General features: G+C 36.6%; 1 protein-coding gene across 18 annotated transcripts in view; it reads left to right on the top strand.

The window, feature by feature from the left end:
- KTN1 (kinectin 1) overlaps positions 1-24,558 on the top strand; it is a 145,313-nt gene that overhangs the window by 35,013 nt on the left and 85,742 nt on the right. For all 18 annotated transcript variants that reach the window (XM_073211198.1, XM_073211205.1, XM_073211199.1 and 15 more), the window contains one exon: positions 21,799-22,352. In XM_073211198.1, the coding sequence (XP_073067299.1) occupies positions 21,830-22,352 (523 nt within the window). In that variant the 5' untranslated portion in view covers positions 21,799-21,829. The remainder of the gene's footprint in view (positions 1-21,798; positions 22,353-24,558) is intronic.

Here is a 24,558-nt window from a genome sequence, read left to right as displayed (position 1 = left end):
TTTTCATTGTTTTCATTGATTATATGCTAAATTTACTTACTCATTTGAAATGGCCTGTTGATTATATACTAAGTATGTATTTGGAGCTATTTCTGCTATTGTTTATTTGGCTATACTTGGGCAAGTTTTAAAAATTCTTATTCTCAATCCTACCATTTGCAATAACATGGATGGAGATAGAAGGTATTATGCTCAGTGAGATAAGCCAGGCAGAGAAAGACAAGTACCAAATGATTTTACTCATTTGTGGAGTATAACAACAAAGCAAAAGTGAAGGAACGAAACAGCAGCAGATTCAGACTCCAAGAAGGGACTAGCAGTTACCAAAGGGGTAGAGGTTGGGGAGGCTAGGTTGGGAGGGAGGGAGAAGGGGATTAAGGGGCATTTTGATTAGCACACATAATGTAGGGGGTCACAGGGAAGGTACTGTAGCACAGAGAAGACAGGTAGTGTTTGTAGCATCTTACTATGCTGATGGACAGTGACTGTAAAGGGTTTTTGGAGGGGGGACTTGATAACATGGGTGAATGCAGTAACCACAATGTTGCTCATGTGAAACCTTCATTAAAATTGTATGTTAGTGAAACCTTAATAAAAAAATTCTTGAAGTGAAGCTTTAAAAATAGTTCCCTTAGAGTCTTTTTGGACAGATTTGGCATTCTTGTTTCATCATTTATATTTCATGTTTAGTTTTTGAAATGATGTTTTTTAATCTTAGGCCTTTTCTGGGAATAGGCAAGAGTAAATATAATGTTTTATCATTTTAGTGCTTTCATTATTGAGTGATCTAAGGTGGTGCACCTAAGAGTTATTCTATATCAGCCAGTATATTATGTTCAATGTTAACATCCTAGCCAGACTTCCCTAAGGGATGACATGCTTGAAAATAGGTTTTCTCTTTGCTGACAACTTTGATACCAGACATAATTATTAGGACTACCTTGTGGTAGTGGGATTATATATATTTGGAGAGGTTAGGGTAGATAAAAGACCACAGAGAGAAGTTACAGGGAGAAAAGATATTGGGTCAAAACTAAGAAGAATGTTCTAGCATCTTTCTAAAGATTTAAAAGGGGCTTATCTGAGGTGTTCATCTCTGGTTTTCAAGCATAGGCTCACTGACCATTCATCTGGGTCTAATCTTTGGGTGCCAGGTGTAATAGATGGCTCTTTCCAATGCAGAAATCTGGTCAAAAAAGGTAGGTCAAGATTACAGATTTTATGGGGTCAAAATCTCATGTGTATGGTATAGCTGTTTTACAGTTACATTATTGGTGTGAATTTCATGTGCTTATGTTAATTTTTGCATAATATTGACTTACATTCTTTGGAATCTGTATTTCAAAAGTCTGAAATATATTGGTGTGACTAAGTAGCTACTAGCTATGCAGGATGCTTCATAATTTCTTGGAAAAACTTTGTACACTGATTTATCTATTCTTGCATTAAAGGGAAAAAAATCAATTTGGTTAAAAAAATAGAAGTTTCATGTGTTGTGACGTGATACCTAATGGAAAAAAAATTCATTACTCATCTCTGGTATTAGTTGGATTTATTTCAGACTGGGGTAACAGTGCCCCAACTGCTGAAATTAAGGGGTGTGTTAATAAGATGTGAGTCATAGAAATAACTATGTGTTGTAGTTTAAAAGGAGAAATTGCACCAGAGCTTTGAGATTCCAGTGTAGTCTGTGAAGTTAATTTTAGAAAAGCTGTTGTAAATGGAATTCCCATGTTAGGCAACTCAGTGTTTGATTTACTAGACTATCTTGTCTTTGGTTATTTTGCTTTTTCCTCTTATTTTAAAAGATAATTTTAGAATTTTATTGTGGACTCCGGGGTCATTATATTGTTGGTGTAGGGACTGGTTAGAGAGTGGAAATTCAGGTGAGTTTTCATATTTTGATGGCTGTTTCAGGAAGTGATTAATGCTTTGTTTTTCTCTTTAATGACTTTTTCTTATTTGTAGAATCGAGTTTTTAAAAATTCTTAATACAGATGTAATACACTTTTGTAAATTTTTAAACATATAAAACTACAAAATATGGTGAGTCTGTTTATTTTCTTGTGTTGTTTTCAAGAGCTTTGTACATTTTTTTTTATGTTTAAATCTTTATCTCTCTGGATGTCATTATTTGATCAGAATGATCCAGGCTTTCCTCTACTGATCTCATATAACTTAAACTTAATTTTGTCTGTTTGGGTTTATTTTAGAGTTTGAGTTCCATTATTGTCTTTTTGTCTTTATCACACTGCAGTATATTGCTGCCACCCTATAATTGTTAGACTGTCTCCTGTCTCAGAATTCTATGAATATGTACATAGAGAATAAGTTCTCTAGTGTTTTAGGAGAAGGAAATCTAGCTGTGGACTTGGTACTTAAGCTGAAGAGTAGGACAACACTGGGGCTCAGGTTAGATTTTTATGCTCTGGTTTATAGATAATATGTACTTACTTTCTCAGCTAGATCATAGTTATACTGACTTTAAATGCATTTACTTGTGCAACACAGCTAAGTACTTCCAATGTCCATTCATATTTTTAAGTGGAGGATCAAAATGAACAATTTGTAAAGAATAAAAAGTTAGCAATGTAATAGTTACAATGTGTTTTATAGGATGTCCAATGCCACCTTTTTCACTCTTAATTCTGGACTAATAACTTTGTTACCCATTTCGTTAAGAAAGTAGTAGCCTTAGAAGAGAATTTTCACAAACTTCTATACCATATTTACCTCTTTGCCTGGGCCTGTGCTTAAATACTCCTGCTTATCTTTCTATAGTTACCTGTGCTTCTGTCTAAGGCTAGTGTCTATTTGTACACCAAATTCTGTTCCTCTTGCCATTTGAAAACATTGCTCCTTACTCTTCTCAGTCATCAGTCTTTCCTTTTCTACTGGATCATCTCAGTCAGCATATTAACATCTATAATTTGCTCTATATTTAAAAACCAAACTCTCAACTTAGTCCCCTACAGCTTCCATTTCATTTCTCTCATCCCTTCACAGGAAATATCCTCTGAAGAGTTGTCCATGCATGCCATAATTCTTCTCATATTTGAGTTATTGTCAGTCACATTGTGATCACCACCCCTCTGTTTGCTTCAAAGTCACCAGTAATGTCTATGTTGCTTAATCCAGCAATCAGTTCCAAGTTTTCATGGCATTTTCTTTACCAGCACCATTTGATGAAGTTGATCCATCTGTGTGTTAGCTTTACTCATTGAGCAACCATGGCAACATGCTTTGAATTTTTTTTTCTACCTCTGCTCCCTCAGTTGTCCTCGCATGTTCCTCCTCTTCATCTTCTTGTTTAATTGTTCAGTGCCCAGCCTTGAGACCTGAGCAGTTATTTATACCATTCCTTTGGTGATTTTATCCAAATTTGTGTGGGTTTAAATATAATTAATGTGCTGAATATTCCTAAATTTGTATCTCCAGCCTGCATGTCCCACCTGTTGAAGCCCTTACTCTTTTTGTTCAGCTGTCTACTGGATCTCTCCACCTGTCTAAAAGAACTTAACTCCTGGTCTTCAACCCCAAATATGTTCTTTCCACAGTTCCTCCATCTCAGCAGAGGGCAGCTATGTTGTTTTTAGTTTTTAGTCTAAAATATTTGGAATTGCTTTTGTCTTTGCATGTTCTCTTGCACCCAACATTCCATTCCTCAGCAAATCATGTTTTGCATACATGTTTTTGGAAAACAACTGCCTTCATAATGTGTCTAGAATTTGACTACTGCTTATACCTCCCTTGCTACCAACTTGCTCTAATCAGTTCTTACCTAGATTTAATTTAAATGTCTCTTAATGGCTTTCCCTGCTTTCACTTTCTCCCTACATTCTTTTCTGCTTAGAACCGTCCACTGGTTTCCCATGTTACTCATGGTACAAGCCAGTCCTTCCAGTTGCCTATGACTTTTTTTTTTGTTCACTGTCCCATGCCCCTTTTACATGGTCTCTTTTTTTAAAAATTTTTTATTAAGGTATGATTGATATACACTGTTACTAAGGTTTCACATGAAAAAACAATGTGGTTACTACATTTACTCATATTATCAAATCCTCACCCATACCCCAATGCAGTCACTGTCCCTCAGTGCAGCAAGGTGCCACAGATCCATTATGTGCCTTCTCTGTGCTACACTGTTCTCCCCGTGATCCCCCACACCATGTGTACTAAACATAATACCCCTCAATCCCCTTCTCCCTCCCTTCACACCTGCCCTCCCACACCCCTTCCCTTTGGTAACAACTAGTTCATTCTTGGAGTCTCTGAGTCTGCTACCATTTTGTTTCTTCAGTTTCCCTTCGTTGTTAATACTCCACCAATGAGGGAATTCATTTGGCACTTGTCTTTCTCCCCCTGGCTTATTTCACTGAGCATAATGTCCTCTAGCTCCATCATGTTGTTGCAAATGGTAGGATGTGTTTCTTATGGCCGAATAGTATTCCATTGTGTATATGTACCACATCTTCTTTATCCATTCATCTACTGATGGATACTTAATTTGTTTCCATATCTTGGCTATTGTAAAAAATGCTGCGATAAACATAGGGGTGCAAATGTCTTTTTGAGTCTGAGAAGTTATATTCTTTGGGTAAAAAGGAGTGGGATTCCTGGGTCAAATGGTATTTCTATTTTTAGTTTTTTGAGGAACCTCCATATTGCTTTTCACAGTGGTTGAACTAGCTTACATTCCCACCAGCAGTGTAGGAGGGTTCCCCTTTCTCCACATCCTCACCAGCATTTGTTGTTCTTAGTCTTTTCAATGCTGGCCATCTTTACTGGTGTGAGGTGATACCTCATTGTGGTTTTAATTTGCATTTCCCTGATGATTAGTGATGTGGAGCATCTTTTCATGTGCCTGTTGGCCATCTGAATTTCTTCTTTGGAGAACTGTCTCTTCATATCCTCTCCCCATTTGTTAATCGGATTATTTGCTTTTTGGGTGTTGAGGCATCTAAGTTCTTTATATAGTTTGGATGTTAACCCTTTGTCGTATATGTCATTTACAAATATATTCTTCCATACTGTAGGATGCCTTTTTGTTCTGTAGATGGTGTCCTTTGCTGTACAGAAACTTTTTAGTTTGATGTAGTCCCAGGAGTTAATTTTGCTTTTGATTCCCTTGCTCGAGGAGATGCATTCAGGAAGGTATTGCTCATGCTTATATTCAGAAGATGTTTGCCTATGTTGTCCTCTTAAGAGTTTTATGGTTTCATGACTTACCTTCAAGTCTTTAATCCATTTCGAGTTTACTTTTGTGTATGGGGTTAAACAATAATCCAGTTTCATTCTCTTGCATGTAGCTGTCCAATTTTGCCAGCACCAGCTGTTGAAGACGCTGTCATTTCCCCCTTGTATACCCAGGGCTCCTTTATCGTAAATTGACCATATATGTTTGGGTTTGTATCAGGACTCTCTAGTCTGTTCCATTTGTCTATGCGTCTGTTCTTGTGCCACTACCAAATTGTCTTGATTGCTGTGACTTTGTAGTAGAGCTTGAAGTTGGGGAGCGTAATGCCCCAGCTTTATTCTTCCTTCTCAGAATTGCTTTGGCTATTTGAGGTCTTTGTGGTTTCTTATGAATTGTAGAACAATTTTCTAGTTCGTTGAAGAATGCTGTTGGTATTTTGATAGGAATTGCATTGAATCTATAGATTGCTTTAGGCAGGATGGCCATTTTGACAATATTAATTCTTCCTATCCATGAGCAGGGGATGAGTTTTCATGTATTGGTATCTTAAATTTCTTTAAGAGTGTCTTGTAGTTTTCAGGGTATAGGTCTTTCACATCCTTGGTTAGGTTTATTCCTAGGTATTTTATTCTTTTTGATGCAGTTGTGAATGGTATTGTTTTCCTGATCTTTCTCTCTGCTAGTTCATTGTTAGTGTATAGGAATGCCACAGATTTCTGTGTATTAATTTTGTAATCCAGCAACTTTGCTGAATTCAGATATTAGATCTAGTAGTTTTGGAGTGGATTCTTTAGGTTTTTTTATGTACAATATCATGTCATCTGCAAACAGGGACAGTTTAACTTCTTCCTTACCAATCTTGATGCCTTTTATTTCGTTGTGTTGTCTGATTGCTGTTGCTAGGACCTCCAGTACTATGTTGAATAACAGTGGGGAAAGTGGGCATCCTTGTCTTGTTCCTGATCTTAAAGGAAACGTTTTCAGCTTTTTGCTGTTAAGTATGATGTTGGCTGTGGGCTTGTCACATATGGCCTTTAGTATGTTGAGGTGCTTACCCTCTGTACCCATTTTGTTGAGAGTTTTTATCATGAATGGATGTTGAATTTTGTCAAATGCTTTTTCGGCATCTATGGAGATCATGTGGTTTTTGTCCTTTTTGTTGATATGTTGGATGATGTTGATAGATTTTCTTATGTTGTACTATCCTTGCATCCCTGGAATAAATCCTTTTTGATTGTGATGGATGATCTTTTTGTATTTTTGAATATTGTGTTTGCTAATATTTTGTTGGGGATTTTTGCATCTATGTTCATCAGTGATATTGATCTGTAATTTTCTTTTGTTTGTGGTATCTTTGCCTGGTTTTGGTATTACAGTGATGCTGGCCTCATAGAATGAGTTTGGAAGTATTCCCTCTTCTTCTACTCTTTGGAAAACTTTAAGGAGGATGGGTATTAGGTCTTCATTAATGTTTGATAAAATTCACCTGTGAAGCCATCTAGTCCAGGGGTTTTGTTGTTAGGTAGTTTTTTGATTACCAGTTCAATTTCGTTGCTGGTAATTGATCTGTTCAGATTTTGTTTCTTCCTTGTCCAGCCTTGGATGGTTGTATTTTCCTAGAAAGTTGTCCGTTTCATCTAGGTTATCCAGTTTGTTAGCATATAATTTTCCATAGTATTCTCTAATAATTCTTTGTATTTCTGTGTTGTCTGTAGTGATTTTTCTTTTCTCATTTCTAATTCTGTTTATGTGTGTAGACTGTCTTTTTTTCTTGATTAGTCTGGCTAGGGCTTTATCTATTTTGTTTATTTTCTCAAAGAACCAGCTCTTGCTTTCATTGATTCTTTCTATTGTTTTATTTTCCTCGATTTTATTTGTTTCTGCTCTAATCTTTATTATGTCCCTCCTTCTACTGACTTTAGTTCTCTTTTGTTCTTTTCTAGTTTCATTAATTGTGAGTTTAGACTGCTTATATGGGATTTTTCTTTTTTCCTGAGGTAGGCCTGTATTGCAATATATTTCCCTCTTAGCACGGGCTTTGCTGAGTCCCACAGATTTTGTGGTGTTGACTTTTTGTTGTCATTTGTCTCCATAAATTGTTTGACCTCTGTTTTTATTTGGTCATTGATTCATTGGTTATTTAGGAGCATGTTGTGAAGCCTCCATGTGTTTGTGGGATTTTTCATTTTCTTTGCATAATTAATTTCTAGTTTCATACCTTTGTGGTCTGAGAAACTGGTTGGTACAATTTTAATCTTTTTGAATTTACTGAGGCTCTTTTTGTGGCCTAGTATATGATCTATTCTTGAAAATGTCCCATGTGCACTTGAGAAGACTGTATTCTGCTGCTTTTGGGTGTAGAGTGTTCTGTAGATGTCTGTTAGGTCCATCTGTTCTAATGTGTTGTTCAGTGCCTCTGTGTCCTTACTTATTTTCTGTCTAGTTCATCTGTCCTTCAGAGTGAGTGGAGTGTTGAAGTCTCCTAGAATGAATACTTTGCATTCTATTTCCCCTTTTAATTTGGTTAGATTTGTTTCACATATGTAGGTTCTCCTGTGTTGGGAGCATGGATATTTATAATGGTTATATCTTCTTGTTGGATTGACCCCTTTATAGTTATGTAATGTCCTTCTTTGCCTCTTGTGACTTTCTTTGTTTTGGAGTCTATTTTGTCTGATACAAATACTGCAAATCTTGCTTTTTTCTCTGTATTAGTTGGATGAAATATCTTTTTCCATTCCTTCAGTTTTAGTCTGTTGTATGTCTTTGGATTTAAAGTGAGTCTCTTGTAGGCAGCATATAGATGGGTCTTGTTTTTTTATCCATTCAGTGACTCTATGTCTTTTGATTGGTGCCTTCAGTCCATGTACATTTAGGCTGATTATCGATATGTTTATACTTACTGCCATTGCACACTTTAGTTCGTGGTTACCAAAGGTTCAAGGGTAGCTTCATTACTATCTAAGAGCCTAATTAACTAACTTACTTAATATGCTATTACAAACACAATCTAAGGGTTCTTTTCTTTTTCTCCTCCTTTTTCTTCCTTCTCCATTCTTTATATATTAGGTATATTCTGTACCATTTGTCTATCTCTTGATTGACTTTGGGGATAGTTGATTTAGTTTTGCATTTGCCTGGCCATTAACTGTTGTAGTTTCTTTACTGTAGTTTTATTACCTCTGGTGAGAGCTATTAATCCCAAGGAACACTTCTTCTATAGCAGTCCCTCCAAAATACTCTGTAGAGTCGGTTTGTGGGAGGTAAATTCTCTCAGCTTTTGCTTATCTGGAAATTGTTTAATTCCTCCTTGAAACTTAAATGATAATCTTGCCCGATAAAGTATAAAGTATTCTTATTTCAGGCCCTTCTTCTTCATTGCATTAAATATATCATGCCACTCCCTTCTGGCCTGTAAGGTTTCTGCTTAGAAGTCTGATGATAGCCTGATGGGCTTTCTTTTGTATGTGGTCTTATTTCTCTCTCTGGCTGCTTTTAATAGTCTCTCCTTCACCTTGATCTTTGCCATTTTAATTACTATATGTCTTGGTGTTTGTTGTCTTCCTTGGGTCCCTTGTGTTGGGAGATCTGTGGATCTCCATGGCCTGAGAGACTATCTCCTTCCCCAGATTAGGGAAGTTTTCAGCAATTACCTCCTCAAGACACTTTCTATCCCTTTGTCTCTCTCTCCTTCTTCTGGTACCCCTATAATGTGAATATCGTTCCGTTTGGATTGGTCACACAGTTCTCTGAATATTCTTTCATTCTTAGATCCTTTTTTCTCTCTGTGCCTCAGCTTCTTTGTATTCCTCTTCTATAGTTTCTATTTCATTTATCGTCCCCTCTACCATATCTAGTCTGCTTTTAATACCCTCCATTGTGCTCTTCAGTGATTGGATCTCTGACCGGAATTCATTCCTAAGTTCTTGAATATCTTTCTGTACCTCCATTAGCATGTTAATGATTTTCATTTTGAACTCCCTTTCAGGAAGTGTCTTGAGGTCCATGCCATCTTTCTCATGGGTTATATTAAATTTACTCTGGACCATGTTCCTTTGGCATTTCATAATTTGTATATGGCGCCCTCTAGTGTCCAGAAGCTCTACTCTAGAGCTGCTCAGCCCCTGAAGCAATGTCAGGGGTTGCAGGGGAGCGGTATTGGTGCCTGGGGGAAGGAAAGCTATTTCCTGCTTCTTGGCTGCTATGCCTGTCTCCACTGTGTGAACCAGTGGGCCGAGCACACAAGTATAAGCTTTTGTCCCAGAGCAGCCAGATACGGATCCCTGCTTTCCACAAGCGGCTGGAATCTCAATCTCTCCAGGAATTCTGCCTGTCTTAGCTTTCCAGCCACGTAATCACGAGAGTATTGTGAATGCATCATGAAATGTAGGTCTGTGTTCCCAGAGCAGATCTCTGGAGCCATCCCAGGCCTCCACTTCCTCCCCGCTGTGTTTCTCTTCCTCCCCTCGGTGAGCTGGGGTGGGGAAAGGGCTTGGTTCCCACCGGGCCACAGCTTTGGTATGTTACCCTATTCTGTGAGGTCTGCTCTTTTCTCCATGTGTATGCAGTCTGGCGCAGTCCTCTTTCCTGTTGCTCTCTCAGGATTAGTTGTATTAATTATATTTTTGTATTATATGCAGTTTTAGGAGGAAGCATCTGCCTCACCTCTCACGCCACCATCTTTCAGTGGTGGCTCTTACATGGTCTTTTCAACCTGATCTACTACTTTTTGTCTTGTTCATTTATACTTGAACCACATTGTCCTTAATGTTCTGTTCAAATGTGTCATGTATTTTCCTTTCTCAAGTACTGTGTACTAATTGCTTGCCTACCTTCCCTTTAGGAGAATGTTAGCCCTTTATGAGCAAGGATTGTAGCCTTTTTCACTACTGTTCATTCAGAAAACAGTGATGATGTGTAATTGGTGCTAACTGTGTGAATGAATGAATGGATTATGGAAGACGGTAGTTGAAAAGATATTTCATAGGGATGATTTGAGCTGGGTTTTGAAGGATAAGTGAAGATATGATTGATACAAAGGTAAGGCAAATCTTTTTAGATTTGAAAGTGGGGAGGAGGTGAGATTGGACTTCTCAGAAAGTGGCTCCTTTGGGCTTTCTGATTTAGGACCTATAGTCGCTCCTTACTGCTGATTTTGTCACCTTAGGTGACTACTGACCTTACCTAGTTGGTTGTATATTATAGTCTTCAAAATCACTTCTAAAGCTCCCAGGTATGAATTAACCTATTCCTGTATTCTTGATCTTACTTTGGTTTCATCATTTAGAATCTTTCAAACTAGAAACGCAGGAGTTAACTCTAAACCCCTCCCTTAAGTTTCAGTATGCCCTAATAGTTGCCTTGTCCTGTTATTCCACCTAAGTATCTCTCTGTTGGCTTAATTCATTCTCGTTAGATCTCTTTGGCCGCTAAATAGTCATCTTAACTGGTCTCCTTACATCTGTGTTACCCTATCCATTGGATTTTGAATTTTGATTGTTTTTTATTTGTAAAAGTCCTAATTGAATCATATGTACTCAGTTGGTTTTGATAGTTTTTGTTCTTTTTCTTTTATATCCAATTCCCTCTTACGTATGTATGTTGTAACCTATATCTGTTCTAGTATCTTAAATTTTTAGGGATCTGATTTCTCAGTTTATTTTTGTTGTCTCTTGCTAAAAGGTGGCTTGTCTCATGTTCTGTCATTTTGGATTGTGGGCTCTTATCTGGATGACAGTCTTTGGAAACCTTGAGAAATCTGGCTTGAGGAGGGAGTGTTCCACCAAAGAGGGTGTGCTTTTGCTTCTGGCTGCCATACACTGTGTGTCCCACCGCCTTGGGACCACTTAAAATTCTTGGTTTGGCATATCAAAGGTCATGCAAGTAGTTTGTACCTTAAAGCCCTGGAATGAAAGCCTCCAGAGCTGAGGCAGAATCAGGACCAAAAGTCAACACTCTTGACTTCATTTTAGTGATTCATTAAGTTGCTGTTCATTAGTGTTAAAATTCATTTTTCTCAAGAGTACCTGGAATATAACACACATCCTTTATTTGAAGGTTAGCAATGACATGATGCTAATCTTAAATTTTAGCAGAAGAGTTTAGGAAATATTGTAGATATTTCTGTTATGGAATGGAAATCTGATTAAACGATACTTATCTACCATTAATAGACTTTATTTCTGTATAGTACTTCCCCCAAATAAACCATTTTTAGTAAAAAGATTAACTTGTACATTTAAAAAACAGCATAAGATGTTACTGTGGAATTGAATGTAAACATGGTATGAATAGTGGCATGTTTGGAACACTATTTAAATTCAGTGTGATTACAGATAGTTTTTTTAGCTTATGAACACCACTTTTACAAAGCTTGTAAGTTTCAGCTTAGGCTTCACACTTGTAATATTTTATCTGAACTGTACATTGAATAAAGCTCTTGTAGGTTACTCTGGGAGCCTGTATATCTTTTAAAGGTGTTTTCATTAATTGTCCAGGCATTATTGATTTATACAGGAACTTTTATGAAGTTAAGTGTTCCTGGGTTGAAAACTATGTTTTCCGCAGTTGATTCCTCTTTACAAATGTGCCTGCTTACTTGTATGCTGTTGGTGTACATCAGTGGGAAAAAACTGACTTTCAGTTTGTTTAGATTTTAGACTTGAATTTCTGTTAAGTTTTTCCTAATGGTTCTTTCGAGTCACCCCAATTGGCAAAATTTTATCAGTTAAAGAACAGAAGAATTTGTAAAATTTGTATTTTATTGGTGTTATTTGTTTTAAGTACCCTTTCAGTTTAAAGAAAATGATGGTGGAAACAAATGACTGAAACCCCATGGTAGTAAGAAAACAGAGTTCAAAATTCTCACATTTACTTGAAATGTAGTATACTGATCAGACTACTTCAGTTTTCCCTCTTGTATAAGCGACAATTCTTTTTCATTTGTGTTTATTTAAACATTTTAAAGTCTAATGTTGTATATTCGAGGTGGTTACTAAACTTCTCTTTTAATGTAGAAGAAATTTAGAAAGTTGAAGTTAACTATACTTGAAAATATGTGTAATTTCACTCTCTAAAGTAATGATTCTCATTTTTCTATATAGTCTCAATGTATGTATATAATTGTATTCAACATAATTTTTAGCTTTTTATGTAATATATTTTGCTGCATTATACTGTCTTAATTATTTTAAATGGTGGGATGTTTAAATGTGTGATGTTTCTGTAGATGGCCCATACTTAGATAATTGCATTGCTTTACCATTATAAACAGTGAGCCTGTTGTTTCATACATAGCTTTACCTTTCTGATTAAGCAGTTTAATTGAAATTGTAATAATTGCTCCTAGATTTTATTTTTGTATCATTTAAATTTTTAAATATCACATTATTCGTTGTATTAATATAAACAGGTCGAGCATTCTGAGTTTACAAAATGTAAGTGATGAAGCTAAAATTTTGTATGAACAAATGTTAATTTATAAGAAGACAAGTAAATAAAAATTTAAAACTATTTGATTAGCATAATACATACTTGGAGGAAAAATATATATTTTTCCATTCTGTTAACCTATTATTATTATTATTATTTTTGGAGTTCTTAGGGAAAAGGCAGAGATGAAAAATTCTTTTATTCTAGAGCAAGATTTTTAATCTGTAATTTATTCATACCTTTTAGAAAGTCCAGGAATCTTCTGAAATTATATGTACACCTTAGTGAGTATGTACAATTTGTTCTGAGAAAGATGATTGGTTTCTTTCATCAGTATCTTGAAGGGTTTATGTCCCAGTAACACATAAAAGCCACTGGTATGGAATGTGACTTGAAAGTAATTTGGGCTTCAGTTCTTATGATCTCATGGATCGTGGTTCACTTGACAGAGAACTCTCTCATCATTAGTTATTGATTAAATGCAGATTGGAATCTATTAAGGTTTACATATGGTCATGTTAAAAGGTCATTAATATTACAAAGGGACTGTGATAATATGGCAAAAATTACTTACATTGGTGACTTGTTAATTGTCATCTCAAAGCCTGAACTTCTACTTGTCTCCATGTTTTACCTACTCAGCAAACAGGTTGAATTGCATACTGTGGACTTTACAAAATTTTAATAACCTGCTTCCTGTCATGTTCAGCTAAGTTAACTTTGTCTCAGTTGCTTCTTTTCCTTCCTTTTATTTTTCCATTGTATCTCTCCCTTATTAAAATATCTTCTTGTCTTTCCTCTTCCCTGGATTTCATTCCTAGTTGCCTTTTGCTTCCCTTTTCCCCTCTATATTACTCTTAAACCTACAGAGTATAATATGAAACCATAGTATTTTAATTGATATTTCAGTACTTACTCATTTTGCCATGAAAATAAAGAAGGAATTGAACATTCTATAATTTCTATTAAACTACCAAAAAAGTTTAAAATATTAAGGCAAGTGAGACTGCACCTATGATTATACCACAATTCTTTATTCATTTTAATAACCTGTTATATATAAAAGTTTTGATCACATAAGCAAAATTATGATTTTGACTACTTAGCAGTACTGTACTGAATTTTTTTTGGATTTTTTTTTATTAAGGTATTATTGATATACACTCTTATGAAATTTCACATGAAAAACAATGTGGTTACTGCATTCACCCATATTATCAAGTCTCCCCCCACCCCCACACCCCATTGCAGTCACTGTCCATCAGCACAGCAAGATGCCAAAGAGTCACCACTTGTCTTCTCTTGCCACACTTTCTTCCCCATGATACCCCCCTACATCGAGTGTACCAATCATAATACCACTCAATCCCCTTCTCCCATCCTCCCCCACACCTCCCCTTTGGTAACCATTAGTCTCTTCTTGGAGTCTGTGAGTCTGCTGCTGTTTTGTTCCTTCATTTTTGCTTCGTTGTTACAGTCTACAAATAAGGGAAATCATTTAGTACTTGTCTTTCTCCGCCTGGCTTATTTCACTGAGCATAATACCCTCCAGCTCCATCTGTGTTGTTGCAAATGGTAGGATTTGTTTTCTGCTTATGGCTGAATAGTATTCCATTGTGTATATGTACCACATCTTCTTTATCCATTCGTCTACCGATGGACACTTAGGTTGCTTCCATACCTTGGCTATTGTAAATAGTGCTGTGATAAACATAGGGGTGCATATGTCGTTTTTAATCTGAGAGTGTGTATTCTTTGGGTAAATTCCTAGGAGTGCAATTCCTGGGTCAAAAGGTATTTATTTTTTGAGGAACCTCCATATTTCTTTCCACAATGGTTGAACTACTTTACATTCCCACCTGCAGTGTAGGAGGGTTCCCCTTTCTCCACATCTTCACCAGCATTTGTTGTTGGTCGTTTTGATGCTGGCCATCGTAACTGGTGTGAGGTGATATCTCATTGTGGTTTTAGTTTGCATTTCCCTGATACTTAGCAATGTGGAACATTTTTTCGTGTGCCTGTTGGCCATCTGAATTTCTTCTTTGGAGAATTATCTGTTCATCTCCTCCACCCATTTTTTTTTGTGTGTGTATGTGTCTGGGAATTGTTTAATCCCTCCATATTTAAATGATAATCATGCTGGATACAGTATTCTTGGTTTGAGGCTCTTCTGTTTCATTCCATTAAGTATATCATGCCATTCTCTTCTGGCCTGTAGGGTTTCTGTTGAGAAGTCTGATGATAGCCTGATGGGTTTTCCTTTGTAGGTGGACTTTTTTTTTCCTCTCTGGCTGCCTTTAATACTCTGTCCTTGTCTTTGATCTTTTTCATTTTAATTATTATGTGTCTTGGTGTTGCCCTCCTTGGATCCCTTGTCATGGGAGTTCTGTGTACCTCTGTGGTCTGAGAGGCCATTTCCTCCCCTAGTTTGGGGAAGTTTTCAGGAATTATTTCTTCAAAGACACTTTCTATCCTTTTTTCTCTCTCTTCTTCTTCTGGTACCCCTGTAATGCAGATATTGTTCCGTTTCATCGGTCACACAGTTCTCTTAAAATTCTTTCATTCCTGGAGATCCTTTTATCTCTCTCTCATCAGCTTCTCTGCATTCCTGTTCTCTGTTTTCTAGTCCATTAATGGTCTCTTGCATCTTGTCCATTCTGTTTTGAAGTCCTTCCAGAGCTTGTTTTATTTCTGTATTCTCCCTCTCCACCCATTTTTAATTGGGTTACTTGCTTTTTGGTTGTTGAGGTGTGTGAGTTCCTTATATATTTTGGATGTTAACCCTTTGTTGGATGTGTCGTTTACAAATTTATTTTCCCATACTGTAGGATGCCTTTTTGTTCTGCTGATGGTCTCCTTTGCTGGACAGAAGGTTTTTAGCACAGTGTAGTCCCATTTGTTCATTTTTGCTTTTGTTTCCCTTGTCCGAGGAGAAGATGCACTCAGGAAAAAGTTGCTTATGTTATATTCAGGAGATTTTTGCCTATGTTGTCTTCTAAGAGTTACATGGTTTTGTGACTTACATTCAGGCCTTTGATCCATTTCGAGTTTACTTTTGTGTATGGTGTTAGACAATCCAGTTTCATTGTCTTGCATGTAGCTTTCCAGTTTTGCCAACACCAGTTGTTGAAGAGGCTGTCATTTCCCTATTGTATGTCTATGGCTCCTTTATCATATATTAATTGACTATATATACTTGGGTTTATATCTGGGCACTCTATTCTGTTCCACTGGTCTATGGGTCTGTTCTTGTGCCACTACCAAATTGTCTTGATTACTGTGGCTTTGTAGTAGAGATTGAAGTTGGGGAGTGTAATCTCCCCCGTTTTATTCTTCCTTTTCAGGATTGCTTTGGCTATTTTGGGTCTTTTGTGGTTCCATATGAATTTTACAGCTGTTGCTCTAGTTTGTTGAAGAATGCTGTTGGTATTTTGATAGGGATTGCATTGAATCTGTAGATTCCTTTAGGCAGGATGGCTATTTTGACAATATTAGTTCTTCCTATCCATGAGTATGGGATATATTTCCATTTATTGGTATCTTTAATTTCTCTAATGAGTGTCTTATAGTTTTCAGGGTGTAGGTCTTTCACATCCTTGGTTAGGTTTATTCCTAGGTGTTTTATTCTTTTGATGGAATTGTGAATGAAATTGTTTTCCTGACTTCTCTTTCTGCTAGTTCATCGTTAGTGTATAGAAATGCAAAAGATTTCTGTGTATTGATTTTGTAACCTGCAACTTTACTGAATTCAGATATTAGATCTAGTAGTTTTGGAGTGGATTGTTTAGAGTTTTTTAATGTACAATATCATGTCATCTGCAAAACAGGGACAGTTTAACTTCTTCCTTAACAATCTGGATGCCTTTTATTTCTTTGGTTGTCTGATTGCTGTGGCTAGGACTTCCAGTAGTATGTTGAATAAAAGTGAGGAGAGTGGGCAACCTTGTCTTGTTCCTGATCTTAATGGAAAAGCTTTCAGCTTCTTGCTGTTAAGTATAATGTTGGCTGTGGGTTTGTCATATATGGCCTTTATTGTGTTGAAGCACTTGCCCTCTATACTCATTTTGTTGAGAGTTTTTATCATGAATGGATGTTGAATTTTGTCAAATGCTTTTTCAGCATCTATGGAGATGATCATATGGTTTTTGTCCTTTTTGTTGATGTGTTTGTTGGATGATGTTGATGGATTTTCAAATATTGTACTATGCTTTCATTCCTGGAGTAAATCCTCTTTGATCATGGTGGATGATATTTCTGATCTATTTTTGAATTCGGTTTGCTAATGTTTTGTTGAGTATTTTTGCATCTATGTTCATCAGAGATATTGGTCTGTAATTTTCTTTTTTTGTGTTGTCTTTGCTTGATTTTGATATTAGAGTGATGCTGACCTCAAAGAATGAGTTTGAAAGTATTCCCTCATTTTCTATGTCTTGGAAAAGTTTAAGGAGTATAGGTATTATTAGGTCTTCACTAAATGTTTGATACAATTCAGCGGTGAAGCCACGTAGTCCAGGTTTTTTTTTTTGAGTGGGCATCTCTCATATTTATTGATCAAATGGTTGTTAACAACAATAAAATTCAGTATAGGGGGGTCAGTGCTCAATGTACAATCATTAATCCATCTCAAGTCTAATTATCGTCAGTCTCCAATCTTCTGAAGCATAATGAACAAGTTGTTACATGGTGAACGAATTCTTACACAGTGAATAAATTCTTACATGGTGAACCGTACAAGGGCATTCATCACAGAAACTTTCGGTTTTGATCATGCATTATGACCTATAAACAATCAGGTCAAATATGAATATTCGTTTGATTTTTGTACTTGATTTATATGTTGATCCCACATTTCTCCCTTTATTATTATTATTTTTATTTTTAATAAAATGCTGAAGTGGTAGGTAGATGCAAGATAAAGGTAGAAAACATAGTTTAGTGCTGTAAGAAGGCAAATGTAGATGATCAGATGATCAGGTGTGTGCCTATGGACTAAGTATTAATCCAGGCTAGACAAGGGCAGCAAAACATCCATGGATGCAGAAGATTTCTCTCAAAGCAGGGGGGGTGAGGTTCTGAGCCTCACCTCTGTTGATCCTCCAGGGGTTTTGTTTTTAGATAGTTTTTTGATTACCAGTTCAGTTTTCTTGCTGGTAATTGTTCTGTTCAGATTTTCTGTTTCTTCCTTGGTTAGCCTTGGAAGGTTGTATTTTTCTAGAAAGTTTGGGTTGGTTGCAGAGTTTTCTTACTATTCTTTCACTCCTAGAGATCCTTTTTTCTCTCTCTGCCTCAGATTCTTTGTATTCCTGTTTTCTAATTTCTATTTCCTTTACCATCTCCTCTGTCTCATCTAATCCCTTTTTAAATCCATCGAATGTATGTTTCATTTCAGATACTATACTTTTCAAAGTTTCTATTTCTTTCTTGATGTCTTCCCTCAGATCTGGACTATTTTTCAGTGGTCTGGAGATTAGAGGGGTTAGAAAGCAAAGACAGGCAGAATACACAGAGAGACTGAGCTCTATGAGCATGTTTATGATTTTTATTTTGAAATCTTTATTAAGAAAATTGGTGATTTAAGCTTCACTTAGCCCTCTTTCTGGTGTTTGAGGGATTCTAGTTTGTACAGTATTTGCTGTTTCATATATTTAATGATTACTGTATAATAATAACTGTGTAGTTGGCACCCTCAACTCTACTCTGTGGAACTGCTCAGCACCTGGGGTGATGGTGGGGATCGCAGGTGCATGGCACTGGTGCTTGCTGGGTGGAAAGAGCTGTTTCCTGCTTCCTGGCTGCAGTGCCTGCCTCCCCTGCCAGGGCCATTGTGCTCTGTATGCAGGGAGGAGCCTCTGTGTTACTTCCCTGTAGCTGCATAGGAGGGCTGCCCTCCAGCTGTTCTGGCTTGATTGCAGGGTCAGCAGATGTGCTGACCGGTTTCTGCTGGCAGTAAGGAGCAGCAGGCTGTGTATCGCAGTGGGAGTCCTCGGGGCTATGTTGCCAGCCAGGGAGATGGAGCTTCTGTAGCTCCTGAAGGTTCCCAACCTGCTTGGCTGAGTGTGCCACGATGATTTTGTGCACCTTACCTTTCTCCTGAGCAACAAGCTTTGTGTAATCCTTGCCCCTTTAGCACCCCTCTCACTTTTGGGAAGTCTTTCAATGTGTCTGACTTTCTTTTGTCCCAGAGTGGCCGGTTGTCAGTACCTGTTCTTCTCATGTGGCTGGAATCTCAGTCTCTCTGCGTATTCTGCCTGTCTTTGCTTTCTAACCCCTCTAATCTCCAGAGCACTATGTAATGTGGGTTCGTACTTCTGGAGCAGATCTCCAGGGCTGGGTGTTTAGCAGTCCTGGGCTCCTACTTCCTCCCTGCTGCATTTCTCTTCCTCCTGCCTGTGAGCTGGGGTTGGGGGAGTGCTGGATTCCCCTGGATCTCTGCTTTGCTACTTTACCCTTTTCTTTGTGGTCTCTTTTCCCCAGATGTAGGTCTGTAGCAGTCTTCAGGTTGCTCTTTCAGGATTTGTTGTATTTGCTGTATTTTTGTGTTACATGTGGTTTTGGAGGATGTTTCTACCTCACTTCACACGCTGCCATCTTTTTCTGCTTACTTGCTATTTTGTAATTTAACCCATTCTGTTGTTAGCTATTTTATGTTTCAGTTTTTCATATTACATGTATTGTTGCTATTAACATCTTTATATACTTTTCCTTGCAAATTTCTTGGGATAAAGAGTCAGGGTTATTAGATTAAAGGAATGCAAACATTTTCCTGACTTTAAATTTGTCTTGGAGTTCTGACTAGGCTCTTCTAGATGTAAAAGATAGTTCAAGTGAAGGGGAATTAATTGGATTGTGTGAAGGGAATGTCATGAAAACCCAAAGATGGGAATTATGATTCTTCCTGGCTTTTATTGGACCTGGAGAAGGGAATTAGGAGATCAGCAGAACATTTGAGGAATCTCAGTATTCTCAGTCTCATGGCCTTTCTTCTCCTGAATATTTGCTTCTTACTTTGCTTAGTCATAGACTTTGCTTTCCACAGCCCTAGGCTGCTTATGAGTCCAGCATGCTGTTCAAGGCTTTTCTGACTTTGACTTGACCTTTATTCAGCTTCATGGCTGCTTTTAATTGCCTTAAGTCTCTTTTCTTCCCCAGAGCAAAAATCCATAATGTTCTTACTCATTGTCCTTTTTCTTCCCAGCTCCCCTACCATGTTGAACAGGCCGTGTAGCCTGTGGATGTAACATTAAAACAAACATAAAAACAAAACAAAACATGGCCTCTACTTTTTAAAAGTATTCCTTGTTTACCAATAACACTTAGACACAGTAAAATATGTTCCTTTCAATTAAGAACCTGGATAATTCATGAATATCAGGGAAAAACAATTCTGTATGAAGTTCCTTTTAGTATTTTGTTAGAACATGATAAAAATCTTGTTCAACTTGTTAAAATCTTGTCTTTGCAATTCCAGGGTTTAATACTGTTTAAAAATTGCTTACGGAAGTGTGAATGTTAACAAAATGGTGTTTTAGATAGAAAGGTTAATATTGTACTTGATAAACAGTTTTTGTTCTCAGGTTCCACTTCTGGCTATTTTCATACTTATGTCCTTGCTGGTGTAACATAAAGTATATTCTTCATCTTTAAATGAGATAGAAATTAGTTGAAAAACAAGGTTAAATTTAATAAGCTTATGTTTATTATGTTAATATAAGATCCTAGGTCTGTTTATCTTGGTAATTGACAGACTACTATGAATATAGCTTATTTTGTCTTGGAAAATTCATGAGTCCTTTTAAAATGGTTCTTGTGAAGATACATTCTATAAACTCAAATTTATCCAACTTTAAAGCAGATGTTTCTAAGGTCTGAGATAATTCTTAGAGTAATGATTCCTCTGTTAAATGGAATTTGGTTTATCTAATCATGTTTTTAAGACTTCAGACCAATATTCAAAAGCTTCTAAATTCTCAGATTTATTTGTACATTAAAAGCACAGAGGTTGACTTTATCTTCAGCACATCCTGGGCTTTAATTTCATCTATTGTACACACCGTGCCTTTTTGTACCACAAATTTGTCATGAGTTATAAGAATACAAGCCACTTGTGTATGGCTTATACACAGTTATAGGAATATCAATATCCATATTGAAATATCAGAATCATTCTTACTTTAAGTTTCAGTTTTAGCTGAAACTGTCCTTCAGATGAGGACATAATGTCCATTCAAGGTAGATATGGGTAGTCAGATCTCACTTTACTTTCTGTAGCTATTGGAGTAATCTAAATGTAGGGCTGATATTCTGTTGATGAGGAAAAGTGTCTTTAAGTATTTGGGAAGGAAAGTAATGGTCAGCTTTGTTTTTGTGAGAAAAGCATCTAATTTGTAAGTTATTTTAATGCCAAATGAAAGTAATCAAGTATGTGATTTAAACAGCCATTGTGCTTAGATTTGTAGATCAGGTTAGATTTGAAATACCACTTGAAAGAGCCAAAGGTTTTGTGTTTAATTTTAATTTTTTAATTTTTAAAATTTTGGTATCATTAATCTACATTACATGAAAAACATTATGTTTACTAGGTTTCCCCCTTCACCAAGTCCCCCCCACAACCCCCATTATAGTCACTGTCCTTCAGCATGGTAAGATGCTGTAGAATCACTACTTGTCTTTTCTGTGTTGCACAGCCCTCCCCATGCCTCCCCCCACATTATACATGCTAATCGTAATGCCCCCTTTCTCCCCCCCCCCATCCCTCCCTTTTGTATGTCAACCCTTTATCGGATCTGTCATTTACGAATATATTCTCCCATATTGTAGGGTACCTTTTTGTTCTATTGATGGTATCCTTTGCTGTACAGAAGCTTTTCAGCCTGATAGAGTCCCAGCTGTTCATATTTGCTTTTGTTTCCCTTGCCTGGGGAGATATGTTCATGAAGAAGTCACTCATGTTTATGTCCAAGAGATTTTTGCCTATGCTTTTTTCTAAGAGTTTTATGGTTTCATGACTTACATTCAGGTCTTTGATCCATTTCGAATTTACTTTTGTGTATGGGGTTAGACAGTGGTCCAGTTTCATTCTCTTACATGTAGCTGTCTAGTTTTGCCGATGTGTTTAATTTTTATGAGACTGACCTAAGTTTTGTTTCTGTTTTTTTTTCTTTCACATTTAGGTTTTTTAGGATCACATTTTACAAAAGCACCATGGAGTTTTATGAATCAACATATTTTATTGTCCTTATTCCTTCAGTAGTTATTACAGTAATTTTCCTCTTCTTCTGGCTTTTCATGAAAGAAACATTATATGATGAAGTTCTTGCAAAACAGAAACGAGAACAAAAGCTTATTCCTACCAAAACAGATAAAAAGAAGGCAGAAAAGAAAAAGAATAAAAAGAAAGAAATTCAGAATGGGAACCTCCATGAATCTGATTCTGAGAATGTTCCCCAGGACTTTAAATTATCTGATGCCTTGACTGTGGAAGATGAGCAAGTTGTACCTGTTCCACTGAATGTGGTTGAAACTTCAAGTAGCATTAGAGAAAGAAAGAAGAAGGAAAAGAAACAGAAGCCTGTGTTAGAAGAACAGGTCACCAAAGAAAGTGATATGTCAAAGATTCCAGGCAAAAAAGTAGAATCTGTCCCAGTTACTAAACAGCCCACCCCTCCCTCTGAAGCAGCTGCATCAAAGAAGAAACCAGGGCAGAGGAAGTCTAAAAATGGAATTGGTATTGTAATCTATTCAACTTTATTGCATGATTGTTTTTGTTTTAATAACTTAGAGCTTGAAATTCAAATGTTTGTTAGGAGTGCACACAAAATGTTAAATAGTCTAAAACCAAACCATTATCCCTTTCACTGTATGTTTTCTTTCATTAACAATAATCATTGATAGATACAATTAGTGATCATAAACCAGCATTTAAAATTAAATTTCATTTTATAAACATTGAAAAGACCTTTAGTGGAAATAACTACAATCTACTGTTTTACTGAAAGCACTCAGGTTCTGCAAATGTTAATAGTTAGAAACTTACATTCATTTCAACCAGTACTTTTAAATCAGTGTGATAGGAATTTAAGATAAGAAGATAAATCAGGTATAATTTTTTACTCTTCATCAATTCATTTTGCAAACATTTGTCATATATGTGCTTTATACTGGGCATTATACTAGGTACTAGAATCACAGGGTGAATAGTGCAGTTTCAGGGTAGTCACATGCTAACGTAGATACAAACATAAATAGGTTATAATATAAAAAGTTGAGTATAATGATCTAGATATTTTTAAACTGTGTAGGAGTTCTAAGGTGGGCCACTTAGAGCATGTAATGTGTGAAATCTTAAAGGTTGAATTACGTACTATCTAGTTTTTTTGGGTGGCTGGGATGGGTGGGCTAGAATATTCCAAGGAGAGGAGTTAACAGGTGCAATGGAAAAGACATGAGAAATGATGTGGTGATGTTTGAAACTGCAAACAGTTTGTCTCTTTATGATAGGACTTATGTGTACCATTAGGTTGTTTTTGTATCTTGTATAATTTGTTATATCAGGTATATTGGATTTTAAGTATTTGTTCGCCAGCTATGGTCGTGCATGGCATGGTACTAAAGAAATAAGCGTAAGCAACCATACATTTTAGTGGGAGAGAAGGACATCTAAGCCAGTAATAGAATGTGGCTTACGAAGAGAGGTATGGGTTGTGGAAGAAGCACAGAAGCCCAAACAACTACTCCTTAGGGGCACCCAGGGGTGAAATGTTTTACAGAGGAGGCAGTGCCTGAGTTGGGTCTTAGAATGAATCAACTTACCAAATAGTGGGGTGTCATTCCATACTGGCAGACTATCATATGAGGCATAAAAGTATAAGAATATAGTGTACTGCTGAACCATGAAATGTGAGGTGGTCAGTGGTAAGAAACAAAGCTGAAAAAATAATGTGGCTAGATCGTAATGGTTTTGTATACAGTGCTAAGGAGCTGGGATGTTGTAGTTTATCCATTGTTAAAGATTAAATTTACATGGTTAGATTTATATTTTAGAAATATATCTTTGGCAGAACTTGGGAAGACAAATTTGATGGGACAGTATTTGATGTAGGCAGACTAGTTAAGAGTTTGTTTTCATAAATTGGAGGACTGAACTATGGTAATGATAGAAGAAATAGAAAGTCAGAAAGGTCTGCAAAGTAGAAATGACATGACTAAACTAACTGGATAGGGTATGGCAGATAAAGGAGAAGGCACTGTGAAAGCCAGTTTTCCCAAGTTTTGTGGTCAGAGTTGGCAAACTATAACCTGTGAGCCAAGTCTGGCCAGTTCCTGTTTTTTATGGCCTGTGAGCTAAGAATGATTTGAAAAAAATTAAGAGTGATATTTTGTTGAATGTGGAAATTATGTGAAATTCAAACCTCTACATCCGTAAGTAAAGTGTTTTTGAATGTAGCCACACTCACTTTTTAATATATACCTGTGACTGGCTTTCACACTGCAACAGCAGATGAATAATTTTGACAGTCTGTGTGGCTCATAAAGCCTAAAGTATTTTCTATTTGGCACTTTACAGAAAAAGTTTGCCAACCCCTGAATAGTAGGTTTGTTGGTAGCACTAATGTAAGCAGTAGAGAGAGAGAGTGGATGTCTATGGAGAGGAGAATGCTTTCAGTTTGTGTTTTGGGTGCCTATGGAGGCCATTTACATAGGGAGAAATTCAGGATGCAGTATGATTCATAAATATGGAAGTATAAAGCTAGAATTAAGGATTTAGAAGCCTTACACATGAAGGTAGTAGTTGAAATCATGGGTGCAGGTAGATCATCCAAGGAAGTATTTAAATTGAACACACAACCCTGAGGAGTACCAACATATAATGTATTCAGTAGGAGTAGCTTACAAGGAAGACTGCAAAGGAAAATTTCAAGTGTAAGATAAGA

This window comes from Manis javanica, chromosome 8 (genome assembly GCF_040802235.1).
Source record: "Manis javanica isolate MJ-LG chromosome 8, MJ_LKY, whole genome shotgun sequence".
Lineage (NCBI taxonomy): Eukaryota > Metazoa > Chordata > Mammalia > Pholidota > Manidae > Manis > Manis javanica.
The sequence above is the reverse complement of the archived record's forward strand: the minus strand, read 5'-3'. Positions and strand labels throughout refer to the sequence as shown.